This window comes from Mastigoproctus giganteus, chromosome 2 (genome assembly GCF_048544385.1).
Source record: "Mastigoproctus giganteus isolate SK-2022 chromosome 2, ASM4854438v1, whole genome shotgun sequence".
Taxonomy (NCBI): domain Eukaryota; kingdom Metazoa; phylum Arthropoda; class Arachnida; order Uropygi; family Thelyphonidae; genus Mastigoproctus; species Mastigoproctus giganteus.
In genome coordinates this window covers 127,819,649-127,835,213 of record NC_143576.1, presented here as the reverse complement: position 1 = coordinate 127,835,213, position 15,565 = coordinate 127,819,649, and the positions used below count along the sequence as shown (strand labels likewise).

Genomic DNA, 15,565 nt, shown 5'->3' with positions numbered 1-15,565 from the left:
AACGTGGGATAAATGCAGTAGGCTTACCTTTTACTTCATCAGCATTAACGTTAATTTAACAACTGTTCGGTTTTTGCCATTGCCATTCGCAATTTAAGTGAATTATTTATTAATAATGTTTTAGGGCAGAACGTCTCAAACTATGACATTAGTGCATTTGCATCACTAATGTCATAGTGATGCAAATGCATTAATGTCAGGTTTTGGTTTGTCTAAAACTATATACATGTAGTTTTAGACAAACCGAAATTTGTATTGATGCTATCAAAATAGCATCAATATCTTTTTGGTTTTTCAAAAAAAAAAAAAAAAAAAAATCGATTATGTTATAATGATTCAATTGCACTTGTAACAGTGAATTATTTCTATAAATATTGTATTATTATTATGATTTCTCCTTGTTGGATTTTTTCACCCCGTGACGGGTATTGGGGGATGGTTGGTTGCGTCTGATTTTTTTTATTTGGTAGTTGTTGGCGCATCGGCTTCTGTGGCCATAATGCACCTCCTCCCAAGGTTTTTGCAGTACTTTGATCCAAACCCGAGGCGGAATTCGAACCCGCGACCTTTGGGTTGCTAGACAGGCACTTTACCCACCCGGCTAGCCCGGTCGGCTGCGTCTGATTACTATTATCATTATTACTGTTGGTCGAGGAACTCTGGCTATTCTACAGGCATTCAGGATCACGTTTCTGGAGTTCCATGTAAGTGTTCTCTGGCCTATTGCTGTTAAGTTCTTATGGAGGCTCTTTGGCAACATGCCGTTGGTTGACACGGCGATCGGGATGGTCATAACTTGTTCCACATGCCACATTTTTTTGACTTCCTGTCTTAGCTCTGTATACTTCCTGATCTTTTCCTCGTAGTTTTTCTGAGGTCGCTGGTGTTGGGCACCTCTGTGTCGATCAGGTAGGTATCCTTTTTCTTCTTGTCGATGAGGTTTATGTCTGGTCTGTTGTGCGGGATCGTCTTGTCCGTTATTATGGCACGGTTCCAGTATAGTTTGAGTAGCAGTCTCTAGTACGACCTGAGGTTCGTACTTGTAATACGGTACACTTTCTTTGATCAACTAGTATTTTTGCCCTGGCTTCTGACGTATTACCCTGGCAACCTGGTCGTCTGTGAGTGTACTCCGTCTGGATGATCACCCTGCATCTCTTGGCGATGTGCTGGATTGTTTCTGTGGCTAGTTGTCATCATCGACGTGTGTCATCTCTCATTCCGGGGTCCTTTGCGATCTATTTCCTGTAGTTGTTGGTGTTGGAGAGCCTCCTGTCTGTTGTTGTTGTTGTTATTATTATTATGTCCCAAAATTCGATCACAGGAAAAACAAGCTGCTTAGAAAGTTTAATTAGTGCTGCATTATATGAGAACAATATTAAAGTGCTAATCATGGGTACTTAAGCTACTGAGAGGTGGAAACGGAGATCTGAGAAGAAAATCTGCTCTGGACAGGTGAATCAGTAATATTCCTCGGCACATTTATCTATATATCATAGTTACAGCTACTCTCTGTGTCCTCTAAATGCAAGGTTTCTCTTTTGCTCTTCCCTTCGTGATCGTATAGTGGTTTCGCTACTTGGGAAATCACTATACGATCAGCGTATACACTTCAAAACCATACGAATTGGAGTGCTACAAGAAACTGGCATACTATGTCCTGAGAAGTCAATCGCTGAGCCAAAAATTCCATGGAACAAGAATAGGCTTTGAGCCTATTCTTGTGTTTATCGATTAATCCTCTTCAAATCCGAATCGGACCTAGCATAATTAGTCCTGACGTAGCCGAGTGGTAAGGGGCGGAGAGTGCAATAGCACGCGCTCTTTGAGTGGTTACGGGGTTCAAGCCCGTGACTGCTAAATACGATTAATGTTTGTACTGATGATTTATTATAAACGCCACTGATCTGGTGGTCGTGCCAGAGTATAAACAAGAACATAACATACTCTTCCCACATCTGGGGCAACTTCTCCCCCCTCCCAAACCTCTTTCAAAAGTTTCGAAATGAAAACAGCTCAATCTAGATAATCTGTGATCTTACAGACTCACTCTAATCACTGCAGCATATCTCTTCTACAGATATTATAGGTTCTTCTGAATTTTATGATTTATCATCTATCTTTTAAACCGGTCTAAGCACTTGCGCCAGCAAGTTAGTATCGAATCGCAGTTTAACTTCAAACTCGCCAATTAACTTCTTAATTTCTTCTTTCATTTTCTCTGTTTCTAATATTGTAATGAATGATTTCCCCCATAATATTGTAATGACTGACTATTTTAAATTATTGAGCCATTTGAAACAGAACTGCGAGAATAGTATACTATTCTTATAATATTCGCAGGGAGTTCCAATTATCATTATTATCACCCAAATACAGTAGAGTTGCAGCATATTTTCATTTTAAAGTTTTTTATCCTTTATTTCCCCCCCCCCCCCTATCTTTACCGATAGGAATTTACACATTTAATATTTATGCGCAACGAACAAAACTATCACATGAATTCAATAAAATCATGATTCCACTAATACAAAAAAAAAAAAAAAAAAAAAAGCGTATGAATGGAATATAGTAAATTTCATCTATATCACTTCAGTATAATAGAAACCACTCATATGATTACATAAAAACTTCACTATATCAAATAAGGCTACAAATTCATCTTTGCTTAAATCACTGCAAATAAAATTTATGTAACAGTCAATTTATAGACATGTTATATTTTTTCAGCAGAATTTTTATTCATAACATTAGTATTATATAAGTATGTTTTCTGAAAATGCAGAAGTTTTCAGCGGAAAAAATGACTTAACACCTTTCATAAAAAAAAATATTTTTTTATGAAATTATTTTTAAGCTACATGAAAATGTTAAGTATAAATGATAATTAAAAATTAGTGTAATTTTCCCCCTCATTTCTTTTCTTTGCTTCCGTTTTATACTGTTTGTGGAGCACATTTAAAATCAACTATCCGAAATTCTCTCCATCCCAATTGTTTTTGGATAATTGGGATTCTATTTATGATACTGTCATATAGTAACAGAAGAGCTGAACGCTTCTTGATTAGACCGGGGTTCGAGCCCGTCACCACCAAATACGGAGGATGTGGAAAGGTCAGAGAATGACCACCGCATATCCCGGAGCAATATGGCCTTAGTTGCTAATGCTCCTAAAAAAAAAAAAAAAAAAAAAAAAAAAAAAATTTGACATATGTGAAAAATATTTTTTGCATCAAGTAAAGGATACCAGTAAAGCTAGGATAGATGGTTAGCTTTTAGGATAGATACTGTTCCACATGAAAGACAGCTGTACAACTTGGAACAGTGTGGCATTAGAGGAAAATTACTGCTAAGAATAAAGGGATGGATGAGTAGCAGGAGACAGAGAATGGCCACTGCTCTTCATGGACTAATGTTAGTGAAGTCCCTTGGAGTTTAATTCCATTCTCTTACTGTTTTCAACATCTATTAACAGTATTGGTGAAGGCATATATCAGAATATACTACTCCAACAAGACATAGAGAAATTAGGCAGATGGGCCTAATTTCTCTAAGTGTTCTTGAAAAAAATGTTTGGTGGAGTTTCTCAGGGTTCAATACTGGTCCCTCTTACTCTTTTTAATATTTATTAACGATATTGATTAAGGCATTTGGAGCTTAATGTCTAACGTTTATCCCTGCCGACCTCAGCATCAGATAAAATACAAGGGTGCATAGAATGATTAATGGCAGGAATCAGGGTATGCTACTCCAAAAATATTTGGAAAAATTAGTCAGATATGTTTAGAAGTGGCAATTGATCTTAACATTGATTAATGCAGGGTATTGCTTATGGATAGCAGTAATCCCAGAATAACGTAACAATTGGATGGTATGACACACAAAATAGTAGAGAACGAGAAAAACCTTTTGGAAAATATACAATTAGACGTGAAGTGGTCCGACTAGTGCAGACAGGCTGCTAGCTAGAACATAGAGTGTTATCAGTGATATACAGAAAACATTTCAACACTGCTAGGTATGTGATTATCTCGTATAAGGCAATGGTTAGACCGCATCTTGAATACGTCACACATGTTCGAAAGCCTTATTTTAGAAAGGACATAGATCGGGTGCAGAGAAGGCAATCAGATTACTCAAGTACACAAACGGGTACTCTTACCGAGAAAGATTTCAGTTCTGCAAATTGCAGCGTCTGGAAACTAGGCACCTGCGAGGAGATCTGACGGAAGTGTTTAACCTTGTAAATGGACTGAGTAAACTAAATGCTGATAGCATCTGTACTCTTTAGCATCTGTGCTCGATGGTAAACTTAAGGGACATAAATTTAAATTCAGAAAGAATGGTTGTAGGATAGAAGCATGGAAGTTTGCCTTCAGCCAGGGTGTAATTGATTGTTGGAACAAACGCCTATCTGTTATTGGGGAAGTGGCTAGTTCGAATAATTTTAAGGAAAGAGTAGACAAATTATCAGAGAGAAGGACAGATGTGGATATATATATTATTATTATTTTTATTATTTTTTTTTTGGCTGATACCGTATAAGCTTATTTTCTTGTATCATTTGCCACTATTAAAATTAATAAGTGCTTAGAACTTATTTGCTTCCCCCGGAAAGCAGTAGTGATATATATATGAACCTGTAGTATTCCTATAATAAGGTGTTTTTTTTTTTTTTTTTTTTGCAATCACTACCTAACGAAGGTGTAAGTCAGCTCCCGACTCGTTCTGCTATGTCTGTGTTGTTGTTATTGGGTTTTAGGAGCATTAGCAACTACGGCCATTTTGCTCCATATATATTGTATTGTTATTATTTGGTTTTGTTTAGGAGCATTAGCAACTAAGGCCATATTGCTCCGGGGATATGCGGTGGTCATTTCCTGACCTTTCCGTATTTGGTGGTCACGGGCTCGAACCCCGGTCTGATCAAGAAGCGTGTGCTATGCACTGCTGTTCCTGCCCACCTGGCTACGGAAGCGCCATATATTGTATGCAAATTGTGTGTATTTTGTGATCGGTTTTATTTTTTGCTGGACGAAAAACCTGAGTTTCCGGGAGAATGAACCATGCTATACTCTCGCCTGAGATGGACTAACTCAGCCACTTTGTGAAAAAGGTCCATAAAAATTCCTCTCGTCATCGACGGGACTCGAACCCAGGTCTTTTCTACCCGGCGTGGAGAGGACTGCGATTCTACCAACTGTGCTACCCACAAGGGCTGCTATGTTTGTGCATATTATATTGGTCCGAAGCATAACTTCGTTGGTGGAACCAAGTTTTGCAGTGTATATAAATATCCTACATCGGGAATGCCTATGAACGATCAAGACAAGTTGTGGGCATCTTATTTCTGTTGTGATGGTTGTAGGTCAACATTAGAGGTATGATTTCTTGTTTATCGTTAGTGTATGGCTTTTGCTATACCTCGAATATGGAGAGAGCTGACGATTGCTACTTTTGTATATCAAAGTTTAAAAAGTCTGCGGATCGAACTGCTGTGATGTATCAGAACATGTCATTGTCTATTGCTCCTGTGCAACAAAGTGAATACTTACCAGTTTTCAATCGATCTTCCAGAGAAGAGTCTTCAGAAGTCGATGATGAATCTGGTGAAAGGTTAATTGGAATTACATCTTAGAAACAAGTTCAAGTAAAGAGACACATTTCCCTAATCAGCAACAATTGGATGATTTAGTGAGGGATTTGGATCTTGCCAAATCCATTGCAGAGTTCTCGACATCTCGTTTAGGTGGAATCTGCTAAATCCCAGCTGCAAGACTTTCACATGCAGAAAAAAGACACCTCACTTATGCACATTTTTACACCTTTGCAGAACCCATTGCTATTCTTTCGATTTGATTGGTCCTTAGGAAAAAATTAGTAACTTAAAATCCCCAAGAGTGGCGTCTTTTCGTTGACAGTTCAAATAAAAATTTGAAAGGTATGTTGTTTCACAATGGGAATAAATACACCCATCGATTTGCGGACTCTGTTCATATTAAAGAAGACTATGAAAATTTTGATCGTGTAATTTTTCTAAGTGTTCTTGAAATAATGTTATTAGTGGAGTTCCTCAGGGTTCCATTCTGATTCCTCTTACTCTTTTTAATATTTATTAACGATATTGATTAAGGCATTTCAAGTTTAATGTCTAACATCTGTCCCTGTCGACCTTAGCATCAGATAAAATACAAGAGTGAATAGAGTGGTTCATGGCAGGAATCAGGGAAGGTACCGCAAAAATACCTAGAAAAATTAAGTCAGATGGATTTTTTTTAGAGAAGATGAGGCATGACCAGTAAAAATGGGATGTCTATGGAAACTTCAAGAAACTGAGGTTCCTTTTGGGTTTGCAAAGTGGTTTTACTAATTTCCCTTGCTCTCTCTGCCTCTGAGGCAGCAGGACCACAGATCAGTACAGTAAAAGAGAATGGTCTGTTAGAATTGAGTTGCAACCTGGGACAACGTAGTAAACAATCTCTTGGTTCCAAGAAACAATATATTGCTTACACCACTCCATATCAAGTTGACTGATCAAGCAATTTGTTAAAGCATTGAATCTTTGTGGTGACACCATATAGAATCTAATGTGCAATCTAAAATATACAATCCAAAATGTTTCAAATTGTGTGATGCAAAAGTGAAAGGTAGCATATTTACTGGTCCACAGTTTAAGCCGGATTGGCTCACAAGAACTGGAAGACAGAATGACTAATGTTGAGTGGCTGTCGTTTCGCATTTTGTCGAATAGCTTTCTTAGTAATGTTAGAATGAAAATTAGAAAGTAGTAGTTGAAAATGGAGCGCAGAATGTCAATCAAGCTTCGTTACTTGCACTCTCACCTGAATTTTTTCAGATCAAATCTTGGCGACGTTTGTGAAGAGAGTAGAAAGATTCTTCGCGACATCGGCCAGTGAAGAAGAGGCAGAAAAGGATGGTGGGATGAATCTATGATAGACGACTACTGTATATCTGGTTTGGGATGATTATACTGACTACAGAAGACAAAGATAAAAACAGATTAAAAATTAGAAAGAGGAGGTTTCTAATTTTTAATCTGTTTTTATCTTGTTGTTTATTTATGGCAAAAATTAACATGCTGTATTATAAATAAATAAACAGCATTAATAAATCTTTATAGTTCTGTTGCTATTTGCTTTTCTTTTTTCTGGGAAATTATTGATGCTATGCAAAGGTCATATTCGAACACAGCATAACCAAATTAATAAGGAAACACTAAGAAACGCAGATAAACAGAACCGCTCTGAAATTTTTTTACGTAATGAATTATTCGTAGATGCTAGAATGACTCATTTGCCTGAGGCTTCAAAATACCTTGAAACATCGACTGAGAACTGGTGCACATGTACAAATCGGTAAACTCTTTATTCTTCTGTTTAGTTATGCCATATTTATTTATTTTAGGCTTATTTATTTGTGTATTTATTTTTGCGTGGTCTGGATATTTTTGCACCTCCTTGCTGTCGAAGAAGTAAACTAGACATTTTATTCATCTTAATAAATCCGCATTTTCAATCAGTACAGTATTAAGAGTTTTAAAAGTTGATCCGAGGCGTGATTTACCATTTCACAAATGAAATCATACCATTAGAGGATGAATCGAAAGTAGTTCTCATAGTGGCGCCTCCGTAGCCAGGTGGGAAGGAGCAGCAGTGCGTAGCACATGCTTCTTGATTAGACCGGGGTTCGAGCCCGTCACCACCAAATACGGAGGATGCGGAAAGGTCAAGGAATGACCACCGCATATCCCGGAGCAATATGGCCTTAGTTGCTAATGCTCCTAAAAACCAAATAACAAAACAAACAAAAAAGTTCTCATAGTGTAAATCAAGTCCAGTGCCAACAAGTGTTTTCTCACCACTCAACCCTTGCACAGATAAGTGCACTACAGCTAGTATAGGTTTTAACGATTCATATCTGAAATAAAATCCGGCTATCTTAAAATCAGCGATAAAGACCAGAAGAAAGAAACAAAGTATTTTAATACTTGCAAGGACTTTGCCTCCTGATTGTCCTTATCACTTCTTTTACTTCTCTTCAGTTTCTTCTAAAGCTTAAAAAACTGGATTAAGCTTTCGTTTTGTAGCGACTTCGAATCCGATCTTGCCCTTCTAACCCTTTTAAAAAGCATCCGTTTTCCCCCATTATGGACTATTGATATGCTTCTCCAACAAAATAGACATTCTTATAAGAAGCTATATGTCTCAGTAGTAGGTTTGATTCTCTTCTTGTTCAGAAGCGGCTTTTATACGGAACCTATTTTATAGCCAAAATAGGCAATCGTCGGATTTTATTCTTCTGCTCTTCTTTCCTTTACTTAACTGTAGAAATCAAAGAAGAGAATTTCAGACATAATTGTACATTCGTTTTGCCGGTATTCAAATTCAGTTATCTCTTTCATGACCCATTCCACGATTTGTTAATTCGCTTGTTTTTAGTCAAAGCCTGTTTATTTACGAAACCATGGTTAAACTAATTCAGAAAAATGCATTAAATACTCAATTAATTCCTTATAAATTTTAAACAAATAATCTTTAAATTTACGCGTAAGTGTTATCTTTTTTTATAGCATTTGTTTTTGTGTAACAGCTTAGGTGGCTCTTTTGTTTTTTTTTTGTTGAAAATATTTGGCAAAACTCTTTCTTGTGGGCTGTATCGGAGGGAGTGACCACGTAAATGCATTCTTTGTTTAAGAAAATTAAATCAGAACCTCAAGGAAGAAAGATATCTGGAATATACTTAGTTAAGTCTAGCGCAGAGTCCTCAGAGTACGAAAACTATAAAAAGTCATTGTACATGGACATAGCTCCTTTCTGCACATAGCTGGGAGCAAACTGGATTTTCTACTTATTGCATCGATCTTATATTGTGGAGCACTTTGCCACAGCTTGTCTTGATATTGCACTACTCTTAAAAAAAAAGAAAAAAAAGGGCACTGCTTCAAGGGAGAAGTAAATAAAAGCAATATACTTTTTCATTGCAGCAGTGTCTTTTATTTAGATTAGTTCAATACCAAGGAAACTCTTGGCGAAGTGTCTCCATGATATAAGATGGATGTGGTAAGTAGCAAATCCATTTTGCTCGTAGATACGTACAGAAAGAGGTTATGCCCGACATATACAATATCTGGAATATTAATGTGGAAGTGAACGATTTCCAATTCGTGTGCTGTATTGGCTTTATATAATTAAAATTTCCATCTAACAAGGACGCATTAGAAACAAGAGTATAAATGACCCTTGTGAACACATAGATAAAATTGCCAGTAAGAAAACTTTCTTGGGTCTTTCATCCGAATGGAAGGGCAAGTGAAGAAAAAGGTGGCTTACCACAGTCGGTTCAGAAATCATCCCGATTATGTTGCTCACAATTCCACGCGAATGATCGTTTACTGCAGTAAAACCGCAATGAATCTCGTGTTTATTTTTGTATGGAGATCACGTGTATTAAGTGGCCCCGACGTGCCTTGTTAGCTCCCCTTTCACCCGATGTCACCATCATCTTTGCATGGGGTACTGTGTAAAGTATTCCTTCTCTAATGCACATTGCTACAATTGGTTCACAGCAACGACATCATTTTAGACGCTGCTGTTAAGTGATCGCTGCCTGTCAATTCCGGATCAATAGTCGTGTTTGGTAAACTTGTTCAGGGAGTGCGTCCTGCTAAGCTCACTCCACTCATGTGTCGACCGTTTCTTTTCTTTCCCCTTCGCACTCCCATCGTTCTGTTTTCCTGTTTTTTAACCTTCACGCATAACCCCTCCCCCTTCAGCAATATCAGACAGCTCTCTAGCGAGTACGCGCGATGGGTGCCTGCATTGGGCGGAGCCAGGTATTGGCTGTGACGTAACGCGATTTCGTAACCTCCCCCGCTCGCCCAGTGGTCAACAACGAGTTTGCAGATTTGTGTTATAGAACAGTCAAGCAGCTAAGATCACCGCGCTCCGTGGATATCTCCGACGGCACGTGTGCCCGGTGTGGTCAGCAGTAGACGTCCATTCATGCTAACCGACGAAAGAAACTGCAGTGGAAACGGCGCGCGCCCGTTGTCTGCTCAGGATGATCAGGTTGCGGTCAGTGTGATGAAGGTAAGATTAGTCCGTTGATTTTGACAAGTCAATTCTGTACGTTATTTAGCTCGTTAAGTTACCGGATAGATTCCATGCTGGATGGCATCCCTTAAGGCTTAAGAACTGGTAGCAGTAGGTGGGGAAGGGGGTTCTTGCTCTGCGTAGAAAAAGTTTGGTATTTGTTCTCGATGAAGTATCACATTTGTGCAGTGATTTGTGAAAATTCTCATTATTGAATCTATAAACTTTTACACATATTCGTGCATAGACTGTACACACATACATATATTTTATTTTGCTTATCTATTTTGTTTGTCGTATGTATTTTCCATACTCATCAGCCCCTTTCTTCTCAACAGCTTTCTCCGCAGGAGTTAAAAAAAAGTTATTTTCCCAAATTAATGGTGGATAGAGAATAAATTCAGTCTCCCAATATAGAATAAGCAAATATTCATGAAGTTTTAATGCAGTTTCTGAAATAAAATCCGGCTATCATAACTTTGGTTACCATATCCAGATAAACATAATTAGAGCCAAATTTTCACCGCACTTTTCGGAACACACTCGCCTAACGTAACGGAATTTATTTTGTGTTGACTATATTTAAATAAATTTTCTGTTTATACTCCGGCACGACAACCAAGTCAGTAGAGTTCACAATAAATCGTCAATACAAATATTTATCGTATTTAGTAGTCACGGGCTTGAACCCCGGTCCATTCAAGGAACGCGTGCGATGCACTCTCGCTCCTGTCCACTGGGCTACGTCAGGCATTTACTTAAACAGGAGTTTCAAGGGTTTTTCCTAATGGAAAAACAATCAGTAGGTTTTAAGGATTCGGGGAACTGCTAGTTCTTGGGGAAGGAAGAGTGGGGGAAGCGGTTAGAGAAGTAAGCACACGATCGACTCAGGTCAGTGGCATGGGACAACAATTACATTTTCTCCTGTCTGAGAGCGCTTGTGTGCAACTATTCATTACCATAAATACTGAAAGGGAAACTGCGATAGGAGAAAAATCCACTAGCAATCTAAGACTACATGGAAAAATACTTTTAAGCAACTGTATGGGATGTATCAGAGTACTGGAAAGCAATAAAGTACAAAACTTAATTTGTCTATGCAGTAATGCCAACAGTTATAAACAAATTAAGTGAATTTGACCTTTTTCATCAAGTCAACTATCGTGGAGTCAGTGTAATGTGAAATGAACTGCAATTAAATGGAAGATAAGAGTTGAGGAGGGGTATATTATAAGTCAAATAACTCTGAGGGGGTATGACAAAAATCTCTTTAGGCAGATTGAATAGGTTAGTAAATACGATTGTCTCAGAGTCGACTTGAATCTACCTCCTATAGGCTGGAATACGTGGACTGAAAATATGCTGATATATAATAGTGTTTTTGAACAAACTGGATGGTTACTACTTATCCCACTGGATGATTACTACTTAATGTCGGAGCTAGGATAAGTAACAATCATCCAGGAGCTCTAATATTCTAGGTACGGTTTTCACTAAGGAGCCTGGTCTGTGATAGTATAGTGGTTTCATCACTTGTCACTCGTTTGGAGAGGTCTGGGCTTTATTCCGTCGATTACTGGAGAAATTTCTTAAGTCCTCTTCAGTCGGGGCTGTAGGTAACCGATCTGAGGCGTAGCGTTTACCCCACGTGAGTTCTTCCGCTTGTTCAGCCTGCACAACATGCAAATTGGCCCATGAACATTACTTTTATAGACATAATATACAGTGGTGCAATATGGTGTTAGTTGCCGATGAGCCTAAAATATAAGAACAACGACAGCAACTTAACTATGAAAAACTTGATAGTAGGGAACTAAATAGCATGCAGTGATCACAATACTATAAAATGGTTATTGTTGGATTTTAGGAGCATCGGTGACTGTTGTCTGTAAATTGCGTGTTTTCTGAGGTTGATTTTCTGTTTTGCTGGACGAAAAACCCGAGTTTCCGAGAGAACAAACCATGCTACCCTCGCCTGAGACCGACTAACTAATAAAAATTTCTACCGTCATCTACGTGATTCGAACTCGGCTCTTTTCCACCCGGTGTAGGGAGGACGGCGATCCTACCGACTTACCGACTGTGCTTCCCGCGAGGTCCTATAAAATGGGTTTTATCTAGGGAAACCTTCTGGGCAAAAATGAAGGCGTGAGTTTCAACTTCAAGAGAGCGGTCTATAATGTAATTAGATATTTTTTTGCATTCGATTAATTGGAGAGATTGTATGCTGTCGGATACGGTAGCCTCCAAATATACTACGGGAAATTTATATTTTAACTGAGCAAAAGAAATAAGCATGGGATTACAGAAAAATCGTGTGATTCTGATTTATATGAGCATTACAAGAGAATATGTAACAAAACACTGACGGGGGTAAAACGGGCAAGAGCTGATTACGAGAAGGTGCATACTAACAAAGAGAGATAAGAAATGGATAGGGAGCTCTTCTTATATGTGAATACAAAAAAGAAGAGAGTAAACCAAATAGTCCCTTAATTGGTTGCAGTGGAAAGTCGACAGAAAGCGCAGCACAAATGGAAGATGAATTGAATGGATGTATTTCAACGATATTTAGAGTCGAAAGCAAGCTGGAATCTGTGAATGTTAGAGTCAGATTGACATAAAATAAGTGCTATAATAATTTCACAGCATTTTCTACAAAAGCTACTGAGGTTAACGGGGGGGGGGGCAAGACTCCAGAAGAAGTAGAGCTTTTTGCTGTCCAGGGGGTGGCTCTTTGGCAGAGCAATAAACAGATTTAATAAATAAAAATAAATATTCAGCTATAATTAAATACAGCTAAAACGAGTATGAAACCGTTGGGATTGCTAATGTGAACGTTATTAGACTTCGGAGAGATTCCTTGGACTGAAGCAGTGTGCGAGGTCTTTACAGTCCTCAAAGGTGATATTTAAGAAGAACTGGATAACTGTAGGCCAGTGGGTTTGACGTCTGTGGTAGAGAAGATCATTGAGTCTGTGTAAGGATGAGATTTATGACCATCTCGACAAGAATGACATCTTAAATAGATCCCAGCATCAGTTCGTTAGAGGGAGGTCATGCCTGATTAATGTGTACTAGATTTTAATACCAGTAGCAATTTAATGCCGCTTCTACCATTTATTATGGAAGACTGCTGTATAAACTTAAAGAAGTTGGAATTACTGTACTGATAAGGTCTTACCCCGGATGGCAGGCTGGCTAAAAGGTAAGGGATAGAGGGTTGTCATAAATGGCCTGTCTTCAACGTGGACCAGTGTAACAAGTAGTGCTCCTTAGGACTCGTTGGGTTCCCTCCCTTTTCTAATTTTCATAAATGATATTGACGTGTGGAAAACAAGGTAAGATGTCAAAGTTTTCTGGTGATTTAAAGATGGAAGGGTGATTACCAATTCGAGCCAGGCCGTCTTGCTTTAAAAGAACATGAATCGGTCTCATATACTCTCAGAAATGGCAACTAAAGTTTAATGCTTCTGAATGTAAAGTTATGCATATGGGTAACAGAGATTCTGGAGTCGCGTATAAGTTGTGGGGAGAGCTTAAAGTGGTTCAAAACGAAAAAGACAGGTATTAGGATTCAATCTGACATAATTTTCCATGCAGTATAAACAGGTGGTTAGAAAGACACATAGTATCCTATCCATGATATATAGGACATTGCCAAAAAGGAGAAGGACGTCATTACAAGACGACGACTAGACCGCATTTGTAGCATTGTAGTCAGGTTTGGATGGAGACCGTACTAGAAACAAGACATAGAACTTTTGGAGAGAGTTTAAAAATGGCGATCAGATTAGTGATGGGCGAAAATCGATGCACGTTTGAAGAACGGTTTAGGGCTGTAACGTTTGATAACTAAACATTTAAGGAGAGATCTCATTGAGGTGTATAAGGGGTTGAATAAAATGAATGATATCTGTTTTTCTTTCTCATAGATGAGACAAGAAAGGGGTACGGATATAAAATATCAATTAATAACAGAAGATTAGATCTCAGGAAGTTTACCCCTTTGAGCAGCAGGTTGTCGAACGTGGAATAAGCTGCCTCCCAAGGTGTCAGAGGCAGTGAGTCTGGCTAAATTCAAAGCAGAATTAGATGGTTATTTTGTTGGAATAGATATAGTGTGAACATTCTATTTTTTATTTATTATTATTTTTGATTATATATATATATATATATATATATATATATTTTTTTTTTTTTTTTTTTTTGTTTTTTTTTTTTTTTGGCGAATTTTGGAAAGTTCACTTATTTGGCTTTACTGATAATAACCAACACTCAAGTCCAATTATTAGTGTCAAACGGAAAAAGTCCCATCGTGTCGGGGTATCAAGAAGGGAATCATATCTATTATCTTGTCACTCCCAATTCCCATCCCGCATTTCTTTCAATATCCTAAAAGAATTCAGTTGGAATGTTGCGTTCATAAGTTTCTGATCTGATGGAATGTGTAGTCCAAGTTACTGTTATTGATCCTTTTGAAAATAGTGGGAAATGTTGCAATGATCGAAATATCTACAACGTTAAAAGTATCCGTGTGAATAGATACAGATATTTACTGGTTTTAGAATAATTTGCGTACGACACTTATTCTACAGCAGTTAACTGTTTTAGTGATTGTGTATTATTTGCCATCACCTTGGATAAAACATGGAAATCAGATTCTATATTGCTTTGCTTATTGCTCTCATAAATTCAGTAACGTCTAATATCAGCGATTTACATGTGATTTACAGTTAATTATAATTATGCGAATAATAATAATATGCTCAGGCATGCCAACCAACTCGCAGTTCCCAAACTTCTGGATTATTTAGCTTTGGATTCCTTTCACAATTTGGCTGAATAATACAACTTCTCTAATAGACAGATTTTTATCATAGACCGTTGTCCATTGAGTTCACGCAAGATTTTTCGCCAAGGACTACTTGTTTTATTAAAAAATATCATTAGGTTTAGTGCTGTTTAGTATTAACATTGCTTTCTGCTCACATTTGAACCCCTTCTCTGTTCCGGACTTCACTCAGACAGAAATATTGTGGGTGTTCGTGCAATAATCACTGTAATCTAAATAGTTTTTGTGCCTAAATATGGATACCGCATAATGCAAGTACGAAAGAGAAGAGAAGGACAATTATTCGAACTGATGTTCTTCTACGGCTTTAGTCCAGAAAACTGTTTTCTGAATTGTTTTTAATCTGGCTTTTATTAATTCTTTTTTTTTTTTTTTTTTTAATTTCTAGCATTGTGTGCATTAGAGGGGAAACTAATAATTTTCCATGTTAGTTACTCACATAAAAGTAACGCAATACATTGAATCAATCATTGATTAAATAATATAATTATAATACAATATCACATCGACTGAATGAAATATTTATCCGTAATTCAGGATGGTAAAGAATAAGCGCAGCGTATAACGAATTATAAACAAAATTTCAACAAGATAGTAA

The 15,565-nt window shown here is 37.6% G+C and overlaps 1 protein-coding gene across 1 annotated transcript in view; it reads left to right on the top strand.

Annotated features, from left to right (window-relative positions):
• Window positions 1-10,004: 10,004 nt before the first annotated feature.
• Awh (LIM/homeobox protein arrowhead) overlaps window positions 10,005-15,565 on the top strand; it is a 197,993-nt gene continuing 192,432 nt past the window's right edge. The window contains exon 1 of the mRNA XM_090390027.1: window positions 10,005-10,109. Coding sequence (XP_090246153.1) covers window positions 10,023-10,109 — 87 coding nt within the window. The 5' untranslated portion in view covers window positions 10,005-10,022. The remainder of the gene's footprint in view (window positions 10,110-15,565) is intronic.